This window comes from Oncorhynchus mykiss, chromosome 9, assembly GCF_013265735.2.
Source record: "Oncorhynchus mykiss isolate Arlee chromosome 9, USDA_OmykA_1.1, whole genome shotgun sequence".
Lineage (NCBI taxonomy): Eukaryota > Metazoa > Chordata > Actinopteri > Salmoniformes > Salmonidae > Oncorhynchus > Oncorhynchus mykiss.
In genome coordinates this window covers 58,948,243-58,964,305 of record NC_048573.1, presented here as the reverse complement: position 1 = coordinate 58,964,305, position 16,063 = coordinate 58,948,243, and the positions used below count along the sequence as shown (strand labels likewise).

Sequence of the window (16,063 nt, the reverse complement as noted above, 5' to 3'; positions counted from 1 at the left end):
AACAAAATACTAATAATTGGGGTTCTCAAATTCTCTCCGTCACATGGTTCTACCATTGAGCTGAGCGAGGAATAGAGTGTAGAGAGATCGATGGAGGGGGTTTGAAAAACTGTGGAGGAAAATCTGACAGTTCGATACAACACAGGTGATACAGTGGAAAATAGTTAATCTGTCTGATTGTTTTGCTTTTCCCTTTGGAAACGGTTCGCATTCACAGGGGGTGGACGGAGGTGTCAAAAAATGCCAAACGCAATGATTCATTATGCTCATGTTTTCTCACACACAAGAAGCTCCGGTTATCGCCTTTAATTGATTATGCTAGTGGGGAGTGGATGGTCCGAGTGGAAGCAGAATTTGAAGGAACCGACCAAGGTGGATGCTGCGCGCCGTCGCGCATCCCGAATCGCTGAGCTGAGTGAGTATGAGATTAGCTCCTGGCACAATGCTCTGCCTTAAGCATGTCTGTCAGCATGTGAGAAATTCTCATATATATACATCATTAGATTCTAGATGTTTTTGCTGACATACATTTGATTAGCCTTTTCACATTTTGCCATTTGATCATTGATTGGTCAGCTTTATACATAGCATTGTGCGATTTTTTCCTTTGTGTTGTTCACAGCGCCGTTACCATAATTTCTAGTGGTCCTACATACAGTACAGCAGACACGTGTGCAACAGCCACAATGTCACTGCACTGCTTGGCTTTTGTGATTCGATGTCTAATTAACCTGGATGCGAGCAATATGTAAACGTTAATGTGTAGCCTACGTCGATGTCGTATGCTTAGCATTCAAGAGGCCTCTGTGATTCATGAAAGATAATTGACATTAGACTGATACAATGACTGTTTTCTGCCCCCCCCCCCCCCCTTCAAAAAGGGGTAATGGGGGTATGTATGTCTTTGTGGTGTGAGTTGCAAGATGCTGACCTTAGGGACCAGGCAACACCGGCGTTGTGCGTTCATTTTCACTTTGATCTTGACATGTTTTTTTAAAATGCTTTAATTATGGAGGGAACCATAGACTAAGGGGTAAACGAATAGAGGTCCCCAAGTTTAGTCAGACAGTGAATGAAACCACACACACACCACTGCATCGATTTGAACCTTAGAGTGGGATGGCATTCTTTGACAAATGCCTTGGCACTGCCAAATTCGCCTTGCGTGATCTATCTGTTCACACCGTCTTCTCTGTCATGGCCAGTGTCATGGTGTGCCATGCCTGCTCGGTGTTTGGGCTCTAACCTGTTGTCTCCGGAACCACCGCAGTTTGAGCTGTCGGGGTTCTCCATGTTAAAACCCAGCCTATGAGAGTGTTGTGGTTGGTGCAGGCAAGGGCGCGAATCATTATACGGGCACATAGCAGACTACTGGACTGATGGTTAGGAAGCGTTTAACACCCTTCTCTCTATACGCACGCGCGTGTAGCCTACGTGTGTTGCTTACTTGTGGAGAATACATATGTCTGAGCCTGCTACAGGATCAAATGTATCAAAGGAGAAATGTGGTTTGGGATTTGCTTTTGTCCGCTGTATAAGGTGTAGACAAATTCATCTCAGTTGGAGTTCAGAGCCATGGAGGGGGAGAAGAACCACAGGGCCAGTATATGAGCAGCTTCCTGTAGCCTATGAAGTCTTTATGGCACCCAATACTCACACATATGCATGGGTGAAAACATGCAACTGAGAATGCTCTCAGAGACAATATTCTCCCTCACTCAGGGCTAAAATGGTTCATCTTATTGCAAGCAAGTATTTGACCTCTTTCACATCATCACAGGATCATACATCTCTTTCTTTCTCTCACACATGCACACACACACAGACCCATGGGTTTTGAATTGTGGGTAATTGTGCTCTGTGGTGTGTGTGTGTGTGTGTGTGACTGGAATGACTCAGATATAAGGGTCTGCTCTCTCCCAATTGATTGATCAGCATTGAAGCAGATGAGCTGCTTTGCTTGCTGTGGCCAGGGACAGTTCAGGACATAGAGAATAGAGACTGTGTGTGTGTGTGTGTGTGTGTGTGTGTGTGAGGTTTTGATGATGTGATGGATAAGCAGATTACTGACCACCAGTAAAATGCCTTAATTTGGCATCATACTATGTCTCTAGGGGACATTCATCATGTGATCATGTTTTGGTGTATTGATTGACTGTATTGGTAAACAATAAGACTGATCAATGGGAATTCTACTGGAACTTTAGGCTACCTAAAGGTTCCAGAAACATTACCAGTTGGATGCATTCCCAGTTGGAGGTTTAGCCACTTAACACAATTACCTCTGTCCACTCACTGTTCTTGACACCTGAAAGAAGTGTCAGAACTGCCATTAGCAGTATTTTGGAGACCACACAACTGACTTGGAACCCACAGAATGATTTTAACAAAGGTCTCTTTTTTGATACATGTATTATTTTTGTGTGTATACTCCTTAGGGTAACCCTAGCCTACCAACTCTAAGGTGTTGCTGTTACTCCTTATTTGTCTATGGATTATATTACTGGAGCATTGCATGCTTCGGTTGGTCTTTCATATTCGTTTTAAACTAAAGGAACATCCTGTAATAATTTATTTCCCTGTGCTCAACTGATAGCATAGAAATCACCCAGAGAGAGGTGGAGAGAGGGAGTGCTGACATGTTTTAATTACTGGAGCCCTAGATTTGAGGCAGAGGAAGATCTGTTTGTATGGGCCTGGGGTTTATGAAGGATGTTCCAGTTACGTGCTTCTCCCAAACATTTTTTTGTTTCTTTCACTGACTTCTGCATTCCCTCCCTCCCTCCCTCCCTCCCTCCTTCTTGGCTATAACAAGCAAATCACAGAATGTGAGTCTCTTACTAGGATAAAAAGGATCTGGTGAATACATGAGTGTTTCTATGCCAAATAATTAGAACATTATTCAGTTGTTGTTGTATTGTATTGTTAGAAAAATATTTATTAGTGACTTTGGTTTTGTTTTGTAGAGTGGGCCCTTTGCAATCAGCCATGAGGGGGTAATCTTTAGTGCATATGATGCTTAAGGGCTGATGGTAGGTTAACAAGCACAGCCACATTTTTTAAGATTTCAATCCCAGTATCTTAAACCCCCCAGATCCCGTCTTCACAAAACAGATGAGCATGGATATACAGGCATAAATACATAATGTAGGCATAAAGAGGTGCGTCAAAATACTCTAAAACTTGCCTCTCAAGGACCCACAACATATGTCCTCACCTTAGCTCACTGATACCCCGACATCATGGCCAGTCACTACACTTACACCCAGGCAGGTAGGGCAGCACAAGGGGATGTGTAGAGTGAGGGATATGGGGAAGGACCAGATTAGAAGAAGATTGAGCATTTACAGTTAGCGGTTTAAATGTGTAGTAGAGTGCCATAGGATGAGGGGATTTTATCTGGCTGGGGAGAGGGTCTTTGTTTAGCAGAGGAGCCTCTGGTTGAGGGCCATTTGACTGCTTTGCTCGGAGCGCAACGTCCAATTGGTTCGTTTAGAGAAAGAGCTCTAGGGCCAGAGATTACACTGCAGTGATGAGGCGTCATTCTGCCTAAGAACCTAGGGGAAACGCAAAGAGAGAGAGAAAGAGAGAGAGACTGGAAATGACAGCCTCTTCTCATCATCAGCTTTTCAGCTCCTTCAAGCACCTGCCACAGAACTCCTACTCACATGCTGATGGCCTCTCTTTTTCTTCCTCACCTTCCTTCCAGCCCTTACTCTGCTTCCTCTCTTCCTCTTGCCTTGCTCTTGCTCTCTACATCTGTGGTCTGTTCTCAATGTGATTTAGGTGTAGTTACACTGGAATCTGTCAGAATTGTGAATGAATAGAATGTCATTGTGGATCCATTTGGGTGTTTCAGGATATTCTGGTGAGAGTGTTACAAAATACATATTCTGGGTGAACTCTGGGGAGAGTGTTGACAGTTGAATTCTGGTGAGAAATGTTTTACATTTTATAATGTTACAGGTTTTTTCACCTCCTGCCTTTAACATTTTTAGGACACGTTTTACACACAGTATACAATATATAAGTACGTCCATTAAGTAGTAAGGTAACGCAGAAGTGTGATAAAGCATGTTTCCTGCCTCAATGTATTGTACAGTCATTGCCAAAAGAGCTGTATGTAGGGACTGACAGTTGCTCTAGTGTAGCAAAATGCATTTTATTAATACATTATATTAACATATATCAACCAGGGATTTAATTGCCAGCGTTTGGGCTCTGTTGAAAGCACTCTGTGTCGTTCTTGTGAGAAAGTTGAAGGCGATTTGGATGAAACCATATTTTTGGAGGAATCAGAACATTGTCTCCCATATCATTTGCATGTGCCCTAATAGCACTGTACAGACCACCATCACACCACACTGCAATGGTAAGGCTAAAGCTAATTTAACTGAGCTGTTTCAGCCATTTTGGATCACCACACTAGTATGCTAATGAGCTACAATACTAACCATGTTAGTGCATACCAAATTGGCTCATTGGTCCCATAGCCACTGAATTGATCTGACCACCATTGACACTCTTCTGGATAACATGAAAACAAAGTGCGCGCATTCCACTGATTATCTACTCCCAATCCCAAAGAGGATATAAGATAAATGCTTCAAAGATACAGTATCAACACTTGGCAGAATAATGCATACAGTGTCTGTTGGTGGTGATATTCCCTGTCAGGAATTTCCATATGTTGGGAATTTCCACATGTTGGGAACCCCCCACACACCCCCCCACCTGTTTCCTCTATACTGGAACAGGATTCAGTGCAGAGCTCTCTGTTTGTAGGAGACAATTTACTATTATGTCAAATTGAAGAGATGGTTGAGAGATAGGGATGCCAGACAGAGAGGGGAGAAAATGGTGTGTTTGTGTGTGTGAGGGAGAGAAAGAGAAGGAAATAGGAGTAACCTAGTAGGAGTTAATTGAAGAGGGGAAAAGCACCTGTGAAACTGGACATACTGTTCCTACTAATTATCTAGCAGCTGGTCTGAACCAGTGTTCGAGAGGAGATGGGGGTAGTGGGGCCTAAAACAATGTTGTACTGTTAACAAGGACAGCAAGGCATAATATACTGTACCTCAGCATGCTGTGTGTCCTGAGGATTTAAATGTCAAATGTTTTTCATGCCATGTTATGGCACTCCATAGTTAGCATTAATATATTCAGAAGCACAGATGTCCCAATAGCCACATGCAGAGGCAAAGTTGATCCTCTCTCACCCCCCGGCTCTTTCCTTCCATGTACTAATTGAGACCGTACCTACTCAGCCTCAACTGTTGGTCAACAAGAGGCTATATGCTCTGGGGAAGTCATGAAAGTTGAGGGTATAGAGACTTTAGACTCTACTGTAGACCAGAGTGGGATAAGTCATATGAATCGTTTCGTTTGAAGAGCGTTACAGTATATTCTCCAATGAATATATATGCGAGAAGAGGTTTGGGAACCTGTTTCAAAATAGGCTAGTACCTTGATGGTTGCTGGTTCAAACCATTGGTGGTGAATATTTTGGCTTCTGTAAATGTGTAGTTCAATAAGTAAATCATTAGTCAACCTTGAAGAGTGTCCCAGGACAGATATATCAGAAAGACATCTGCTTATCTGATGTCCCTTGGAGATTTGGAGGGCATCATTAAACAATCCTGATAAGAACTTCTCCTCATTGTTTGAACCAAACTGCCTACCTAAAACATCTCTTTCACTGAGAGAGGAAAAAGCTTGGAGGACCAAAAAAAAATCTAAGAAAATATTGTTTCCTCTGTTCTCTGTCTTCTCTTTGGTTTTGGAATAAGATAACAATGTGGGCCTCCTCTCTCTGTTCCTGTGCCTGTCTGTATTGCAGTAATTTTATCTTCGCTGTGACTCATTGACTCTGCAATATTTACAGTGTTTTGAACAAATGATTAAAAACGTTGGAAAACTATGATAATTACAGAGGTGAAGAATTATATTACACTTAAACAAACAAATATATCAGAATATCTTCAACTGGTGTCTCAGGGATGGTTGATAGCTGTGTGTGGAGGAAAGGTCCTGGTAAGGATGGTCCCTGTGTAGACTGAAGACTAAGTGTATGGTTTAGACTACACTGTGTTCGTTTCAAAGACATTAGTCCAGCACAAATTTGAATCTGGATATCAACTCCATTGCTGGGACTGATATTCATCCAGAATTTATGGGCTCTTTGGACACTACAGGTTAGCGACCTGATGTTTTTGGATCTGTCAGAAAGCATAGAGAAAAAAATGGCACAAATCCTTAACAAGCCCAATGGAAGATAAAGAGGCCAGAGGGTAAATGACAGTCAATGGAGGGGAAGAGAGACAGAAAAGAGAAGGACAAAGAAAATGAGTGTCAGAAATGCTATGGTTGACCTTTTTGTATATTCCTGTCTTCCTTTTGTTTGTTATTGGTGCAACTAGAGCAATAGAAGTAACTGTTGTGTGTCATAACATGTTCTCCATTTATTTGAATGATATGTTTGCCCCAATCCCCATTTTAATTCTGTGTTCTTAAATAAGACCAGCTGATCTGTATGACAAACAACCCATCTCTTTCCTCTCCTTCTCCATCTCGGCAGATCCCAGGGAGGTTGTGGTGTGCATGTGTGTGGTGAGTGTGTGGTTGTGAGAGAGAGAGCGCCAGCGCTCCCACATGGCCTCCATGCAGGACGGGCTGAACTTCACGTCTCCTACCTACGGCAAGGTCCTGCTGCTGGGTGCCATCGCTGCTGCCTCAGCCTTCATCGTCACCATCCTCATCGTGGTGCTCTGTGTGGGCTGCCAGAGGTGAGACAAGTTAATGTGCATGACCATGTGCACACATGGATATACACATATTTATGAGTAACAGAGTTAAGAACATACTGTAAACTCACTCCACAGCTAGTTTGTAATTGAATTAGATATCTTTTGATAGTTTAAATGGTCGGTACGTTGTCAAGGAGTGGTTACGTGTGCTAGCAAGGCAGAGGTCCTGGGTTCGAGCCTCTCGTTGCGAGCCGAATCAGGAGGAAGTGGTACTCGCTTAGCAAGCAGCGTGACGTCCGTAACACCTGTACGAACGCAGGGACACACGTACACACGCACGTACACACGCACGGACACACGTACACACGCACGGACACACGCACACACACACGGACACACGTACACACGCGCGTACACACGCACGGACACACGTACACACACACGGACACACGTACACACGCACGGACACACGTACACACGCACGTACACACGCACGTACACACGTACACACGCACGTACACACGTACACACGCACGTACACACGTACACACGCACGTACACACGTACACACGCACGGACACACGTACACACGCACGGACACACGTACACACGCACGTACACACGTACACACGCACGGACACACGTACACACGCACGGACACACGTACACACGCACGGACACACGTACACACGCACGGACACATGTACACACGCACGTACACACGCAGGGACACACGTACACACGCACGGACACATGTACACACGCACGTACACACGCAGGGACACACGTACACACGCAGGGACACACGTACACACGCACGGACACATGTACACACGCACGTACACACGCAGGGACACACGTACACACGCACGGACACACGTACACACGCACGTACACACGTACACACGCACGGACACACGTACACACGCAGGGACACACGTACACACACACGGACACACGTACACACGCACGGACACACGTACACACGCACGTACACACGTACACACGCACGGACACACGTACACACGCAGGGACACACGTACACACGCACGGACACACGTACACACGCACGGACACATGTACACACGCACGTACACACGCAGGGACACACGTACACACGCACGGACACACGCAGGGACACACGTACACACGCACGTACACACGCAGGGACACACGTACACACGCAGGGACACACGTACACACGCACGTACACACGCAGGGACACACGTACACACGCACGGACACACGTACACACGCACGTACACACGTACACACGCACGTACAAACGCACGGACACACGCACGTACACACGCACGGACACACGTACACACGCACGTACAAACGCACGGACACACGCACGTACACACGGACACACGCACGTACACACGCACGTACACACGCACGTACACACGCACGTACACACGTACACATGTACACACGGACACGCACGTACACACGTACACATGTACACACGGACACACGCACGTACACACGTACACATGTACACACGGACACACGCACGTACACACGGACACACACGTATACACGTACACACGGACACACACACGTACACACATACACACGGACACACGTACACACGGACACACACACGTACACACGGACACACGGACACACGTACACACGGACACACGCACGGACACACGCACGGACACAGCTGTTTGCATGTTTATAATACATTAACTGTTGTGTTTAATATAGGAAGGGAAAGACGCATAATGTCTCCAGTGAAAGTGGGAAACACAGGTTGATGGACATGGTGAGTCGTAGAGATCACTCCAATAACCACATTTAACACTTTAGGTAAAACATGGATACATTTAGCATTCGCAAGCAATTGATAAAAACATTTGTCTGTTTATGTGTTGTTAGAGTATACTCAGGCAGTCAAAGCTGCGTTCCATCAGCAAGTCGGACGGTGAGATGAACAAGCTAAACTGCAATGGCAAAAGTGAGTAGAACTCTTAGGCATAAGAGTGTCACTGTTCAGCTCAGTTTGTAGAAATATTCACCACATAACAAACAATGATCCTTACCACTTTTACAAGGCTTTTTTTCATATACTGTAGGTGAAAGAATGCCAACCTTTCTGGTTTCCATGTGTCCTGCAGAGTCATCTAAAAAGAACCGTCCATCTAGCATGGACCTCCTGCCCAGCCGCCGGTCCAACTCCGACCTCCGGTCAGGGGGAAGGACGCTACCCCAGATCCCCTCTGGCACCGGAGAGGACGGGGAGCACACCTACTCTGAGGTAGGTCAACGCTCCTCCCCGAAGCGTGGCCCTGATAACAACCTCTACGCCATAGTGGGCAGGGCCGGAGAGACCGACACCCCAGCCCCTCCGGCCGTCCCAGCCAACACCCCTGCCCCCCCTGATCTAGACGGGGATGGGTTGAATGAACCGCTCCCCGAGCCTGAGCCCATGCCCCAGGCTATGGCTCCTCCACACCCCCCGGAGACGACTGCAGAGTACGCCTGCGTCCGGAAGCTCCGGAAGGTGGACAAGGCTGTCCCCCAGAAGAGAGACAGCGGGACCGATATGGGGGAGGCACCGGTGCCGCCTCCCCGCCACGCCCCACCATCACACCCTGCCCCGCCTCCGCGCCACGCCCCACCATCACACCCTGCCCCGCCTCCGCCACACCCTCACAGTATGAAGATGCCCCGGAAAAACATGGATGCTTTCAAGCTGCCCACCTTCCCCAAGGTTGGTAGAGAAATGGCTGATGGTACAGAATGATAAAGATAAAGTTTGTTCATGTAGGAAGTTCTTGCCAAAGTCAGACCTTGTGACGAAGGCAATGTGTTCAGAAATGTTGATTCATTTCACTGCATTTTTTCTGCCTATTTGTACGTGTCTTTGCAGTTCCCTACATGTATTACTAAAGGTTGTATTTGTGTGTGTTTATGTGTTTTGTATATAGAGCAATGAAAGTCGATTTCTCCTGATGCCTCTTTGTAGCTCAAGCAATTCTGTAAGAGCTACACATTTAATTGTAATGTTTAGAGCCAAATGAAATGCATTTATATGTCTGTTTGCACACATTTCCTCTCTCAAGGCCCATTTTAAAACCTCTTAAGGATCGGACCCTTTTTTTCAATTTCCACCTAAAATGACATACCCAAATATAACTGCCTGTAGTTATAGACCTGAAGCAAGGATATGATATTCTTGATACCATTTGAAAGGAAACACTTTGAAGTTTGTGGAAATGTGAAATGAATGTAGGATAATATAACACATTCGATTTGGTAAAAGATTATACAAACACAAAAATATGCGTTTTCTATTAAAAAAAAATCTTCATCTTTGAAATTCAAGAGAAAGGCTATATATCCAGATAGGAGTTTGTGTAATTTAGATATTGGCCACCAGATGACAGCAGTGTGTGTGCAAAGTTTCAGACTGATCCAGTGAAGCATTACATTACTACACTATATATTTTATCAAGTTTGCCAGGAGTTTGCCCAAATGTGCCCGAATTGGTCAATTGATACATTTTCAAGTACATAACTATAGAGAACATACAAAAATGCTATGATAATAAAAATGTTAAATTTACACACATACAGGAATGTCAAACATGATGGATAATTACCTCCCCTACAGAAAAAACACTAACCTTCACACATCTACAGTTGAAGTTTACATACACTTAGGTTGGAGTCATTAAAACTAGTTTTTCAACCACTCCACAAATTTCTTGTTAACAAACTACAGTTCTGGGAAAGTCAGTTAGGACATCTACTTTGTGCATGACACAAGTCATTTTTCCAACAATTGTTTACAGACAGATTATTTCACTGTGTCACAATTCCAGTGGGTCAGAAGTTTACATACACTAAATTGACTGTGCCTTTAGACAGCTTGGAAAATTACAGGAAATTATGTCATGGCTTTAGAAGCTTCTGATAGGATAATTGACATCATTTGAGTCAATTGGAGGTGTACCTGTGGATGTATTTCAAAGCCTACCTTCAAACTCACCCTCTTTGCTTGACATCATGGGAAAATCAAAATAAATCAGCCAAGACCTCAGAAAAAATTGTATACCTCCACAAGTCTGGTTCATCATTGGGAGCAATTTCCAAACGTCTGAAGGTACCACATTCATCTGTACAAACAATAGTATGCAAGTATAAACACCATGGGACCACGCAGCCGTCATAGTGCTCAGGAAGGAGATGCATTCTGTCTCCTAGAGATGAACGTACTTTGGTGCGAACAGTGCAAATCAATCCCAGAACAACAGCAAAAGATCTTGTGAAGATGCTGGAGGAAACAGGTACAAAAGTATCTATATCCACAGTAAAACGAGTCCTATATAGACATAACCTGAAAGGCCGCTCAGCAAGGAAGAAGCCACTGCTCCAAAACCGCCATAAAAAAGCCAGACTACGGTTTACAACTGCACATGGGGACAAAGATTGTACTTTTTGGAGAAATGTCCTCTTGTCTGATGAAACAAAAATATAACTTTTTGGCCATAATGACCATCGTTATGTTTGGAGGAAAAAAGGGGATTCTTGCAAGCCGAAGAACACCATCCCAACTGTGAAGTACGGGGGTGGCAGCATTATGTTGTGGGGGTGCTTTGCTGCTGGAGGGACTGGTGCACTTCACAAAATGACATCATGAGGAAGGAAAATTATGTGGATATATTGAAGCGACATCTCAAGACATCAGTCAGGAAGTTGGTCGCCAATGGGTCTTCCAAATGGACAATGACCCCAAGCATACTTCCAAATGTAAGGACAAAAACGTCCTTGTAAGGACAAAAAAGTATTTGTAAGGACAAAAAAGTATTTGAGTGGCCATCACAAAGCCCTGACCTCAATCCTATACAAAATTTGTGGGCAGAACTGAAAAATTGTGTGCGAGCAAGGAGGCCTACAAACCTGACTCAGTTACACCAGCTCTATCAGGAGGAATGCGCCAAAATTCACCCAACTTATTGTGGGAAGCTTGTGGAAGGCTACCTGAAACGTGACCGAAGTTCAACAATTTTAAAGGCAATGCTACCAAATACTAACTGAGTGTATGTAAACTTCTGACCCACTGGGAATGTGATGAAAGAAATGAAAGCTGAAGAGACACCATTTGAATATAAAAATAGATTTTATCAAACTAAACTATGGTACATTTATATCTCTGGGACTCTCAGGATGACAAATCCAAGCAAGATTACTGAATGTAAGTACATTATTTACCTTCAGAGGTGAATGTATCAAACCAGCTGTGATAAGTGTTTTGTTGTTGTGCACTCTCCTCAAACAATAGCATTGTATTTTTTCACTGTAATAGCTATTGTAAATTGCACTGGTGTAAAGTACTTTAGTAACAATACTTTAAAGTACTACTTAAGTATTTTTGGGGGGTATCTGTACTTTACTTTACTATTTATATTTTTGACAACTTTTACTTTTACTTTACTACATTCCTTAAGAAAATATTGTACTTTTTACTCCATACATTTACTTTTTACTCCATACATTACTCCATACATACACCCAAAAGTACTCGTTACATTTTTAAATCTTAGAAGGACAGAAAAATTGTTCAAATCACGCACTTATCAACAGAACATCCCTGGTCATCCCTACTGTCTCTGACCTGGCGGACTCACTAAACGCACATGCTTCGTTTGTAAATTATGTCTGAATGTTGGAGTGTGCCCATGGCTGTCCTAAATGGTGGCGTCTACTTTGCTTGATATAATGAATTTTAAATGATTTATAATTTTACTCTTGATACTTAAGTATATTTTAGCAGTTACATTTACTTTTTATACTTAAGTATATTTTAAACCAAATACTTTTAGACTTTTACTCAAATAGAATTTTACTGGGTGACTTATACTCTTACTTGAGTCATTTTCTATTGAGGTATCTTTACTTTTACTCAAGTATGACAATTAGGTACTTTTTCCACCACTGGTAAATTGGACACTGCAGTTCGACTAACAAGAATTTAAGCTTTCTGCCCATATAAGACATGTCTATGTCCTGGAAAGTTGGCTTTTACTTACAACGTCATTCTAGTTACATTAGCGCACGTTAGCATAACCGTCCCGGTTTAGGGACACCAATCCCGTAGAGGTTTAATGGACTGACTTGTATACTCCTTAGCAGAGGGGAGCAAAAAGGGATTTTGAACAGTAAGCCTGAAACATTACTTTTCATTACAGTCCACCAAGTATTATACAAAAGCATTGTTTTATTTTATTTTTTTTTTTGTTTCCTCTTAATCATATGTGAAGTTGACAACCCATTCATCCTGTTCTCTGATTGGCTGGCAGGAGGCAGTGTTCATGGGTAATGGAGAGCAGTACATATGGAAGCCTCCAGAGGATGATGACATCACCATGCTCCAAAACAAACCGTTAGGCCCTCTGAGTCCTCACAGTGGAGAGAACATACAGCCTTCCACTGCTATGGTGAGTATGTATGTCATTACAAAGTACTGTATGTGTGTATGGTGTTTATCAGTTTGATTTGTACTGACGGTTGTCCTGTGCTGTGTGGTTTACAGGTTGCAGAGATGTACTCCAAGGTATGCAAACCAGGCAAGAAGAAGAGAACTGTTCCTGGGTCTCCTCCAGCAAACATTGGCTTCCGGACCTTGGGGCGTGGTGACCGGGACCGGGAGCGAGATGGGGGATTCAGTGTGGTGGTCAAGCCACAGACCTGGGCCCCGCAAGAGGGGAAACCCGTCGGAGGAGCCTCTGCCACTCTGGAAGACCACTGTTATGAGTCCATCGAGACGGGGGAGGAGTGCGACCCCACTTATGAGCCTATGGAAGGTGGTGGTGGTTGGAAGCGAGTTGGAGGAACCGAACGGCCTCCAAACACCTGTGCCACACTCAGGCCCAGGAGGAAGAAATCCCATCAACCCTTGCAGCAGCAGCAGCCTCCTCCGCCGCCGCCCACACAGCAGACCCCCAAGTTACAGCACCTTCCAGCCAAAGCCCTGCTGCTGCCCGGGGAGAACCTGTACGAGAGCATTGGGGAACTGAAGCAGGGCGGAACTGCCAACTCCAGCACCACTACCATCTTCACCTTCAACGACGGCATGGAGATGTATGTCACTGGGCTCTAAGGCTGTGACCTATCTGACCTCTTACCTCCTTCCCAGCAAAAAGAAGACCACGGTTGGGAAGAGCTGGTTGAGCCCCTCTCATGCTCACTCACACATACTGTCTACATTACAGTCATAACTTCCTGCCTTTCAGAGCCTAGGGCAAAAGGGTTGGTCAGTGGTTAACGGGCTGAAGAGAAAGTCCTTTGCTGGGTCAAACCCCTATCTTGAATCCAAAGGTAGTGATGAGAAATGAGCACAAAACTATTACAGAGAAATCTGTAGGATGGTAGCACTATTTTAACAATGTGCACAGCACAATTAGAGGGAAAATTGCCTAAATTCTTCACCCATTTTAGTGGGTAAAATCATAGAAATAAACTCAGCAAAAAAAGAAATGTCATCACTGTCAACTGCGTTTATTTTCAGCCACCTTAACATGTGTAAATACTTGTATGAACATAACAAGATTCAACAACTGAGACATAAACTGAACAAGTTCCACAGACATGTGACTAACAGAAATGGAATAATGTGTCCGTGAGCAGGGGGGGGGGGGGGGGGGGGGGTATGTATCTGGTGTAACAGTCAGTATCTGGTGTGGCCACCAGCTGCATTAAGTATTGCAGTGCAGTATTGCAATCTCCTCCTCATAGACTGCACCAGATTTGCCAGTTCTTGCAGTGAGATGTTACCCCACTCTTCCACCAAGGCACCTGCGCGTTCCCGGACATTTCTGGGGGGAATGGCCCTAGCCCTCACCCTCCGATCCAACAGGTCCCAGATGTGCTCAATGGAATTGAGATCCGGGCTCTTCACTGGCCATGGCAAAACACTGACATTCCTGTCTTGCAGTAAATCATTCACAGAACGAGCAGGATTAGCCTGCAGGAAGGGTACCACATGAGGGAGGAGGATGTCTTCCCTGCAACGCACAGCGTTGAGAATGCCTGCAATGACAACAAGCTCAGTCCGATGATGCTGTGACACACCGCCCCAGACCATGACGGACCCTCCACCTCCAAATCGATCTTGCTCCAGAGTACAGGCCTCGGTGTAACGTTCTTTCCTTCGACGATAAACGCGAATCCAACCATCACCCCTGGTGAAACAAAACCGCGACTAGTCAGTGATGAGCACTTTTTGCCAGTCCTGTCTGGGCCAGCGATGGTGGGTTTGTGCCCATAGGTGACATTGTTGCCGGGGGATGTCTGGTGAAGACCTGCCTTACAACAGGCCTACAAGCCCTCATTCCAGCCTCTCTCAGCCTATTGCGGACAGTCTGAGCACTGATGGAGGGATTGTGCGTTCCTGATGTAACTCGGGCAGTTGTTGTTGCCATCTTGTCCCTGTCCCGCAGGTGTGATGTTCAGATGTACCGATCCTGTGCAGGTGTTGTTACACGTGGTCTGCCACTGCGAGGACGATCAGATGTCCGTCCTGTCTCCCTGTAGCGCTGTCTTAGGCGTCTCACAGTCTGGACATTGCAATTTGTTGCCCTGGCCACATCTGAAGTCCTCATGCCTCCTTGCAGCATGCCTAAGGAACGTTCACGGTGATGAGCAGGGACCCTGGGCATCTTTCTTTTGGTGTTTTTCAGAGTCAGTAGAAAGGCCTCTTTAGTGTCCTAAGTTTTCATAAAGGTGACCTTAATTGCCTAGTGTTAGTGTCTTAACGACTGTTCCACAGGTGCATGTTCATTAATTGTTTATGGTTCATTGAACAAACATGGGAAACAGTGTTTAAACCCTATACAATGAAGATCTGTGAAGTTATTTGGATTTTTACAAATTATCTTTGAAAGACAGGGTCCTGAAAAAGGGATGTTTCTTTTTTTGCTGAGTTCATAATTCATTTCTATGGTTAAAACAGTGTTATTGTACTGGCAATCCTGGAGCCCTAGTTTACGAACGAGCACAACTTTCAGTTTCCTCTCTATGTAGCACTTAGTCTGTTTATGGCAGACCTTTCCCCCAAGTTGGTCGATGTGTGATTCAGGAAGGAATTAAAATAATATAATAAAATAAAATAAATCAAATATTAATCAAAGGACTTTAAAGCTCAGGGACAAAGAGTCAAATGAGAGAATAATTAACTAAATTGCAAAAATGTTGGCATTCTTCCTAAAGAAAAAGTAATAATTTTGACCATATTCACAGATAAAAATACCAGATATTTTTCCCTTTTCATTTGTTACATATCACATGGACTGTCTCCACTA

The 16,063-nt window shown here is 44.4% G+C and overlaps 1 protein-coding gene across 1 annotated transcript; it reads left to right on the top strand.

The window, feature by feature from the left end:
* The first annotated feature begins 25 nt into the window (after window positions 1-25).
* Window positions 26-14,341, top strand: LOC110532504 (protein EARLY FLOWERING 5). The gene is made up of 7 exons (XM_021616466.2): window positions 26-415; window positions 6,578-6,785; window positions 8,466-8,523; window positions 8,637-8,715; window positions 8,876-9,471; window positions 13,064-13,201; window positions 13,297-14,341. The coding sequence occupies exons 2-7, from the start codon at window positions 6,652-6,654 to the stop codon at window positions 13,861-13,863; spliced, it is 1,572 nt and encodes a 523-aa protein (XP_021472141.1). The 5' UTR covers window positions 26-415; window positions 6,578-6,651; the 3' UTR covers window positions 13,864-14,341.
* Window positions 14,342-16,063: the final 1,722 nt, after the last annotated feature.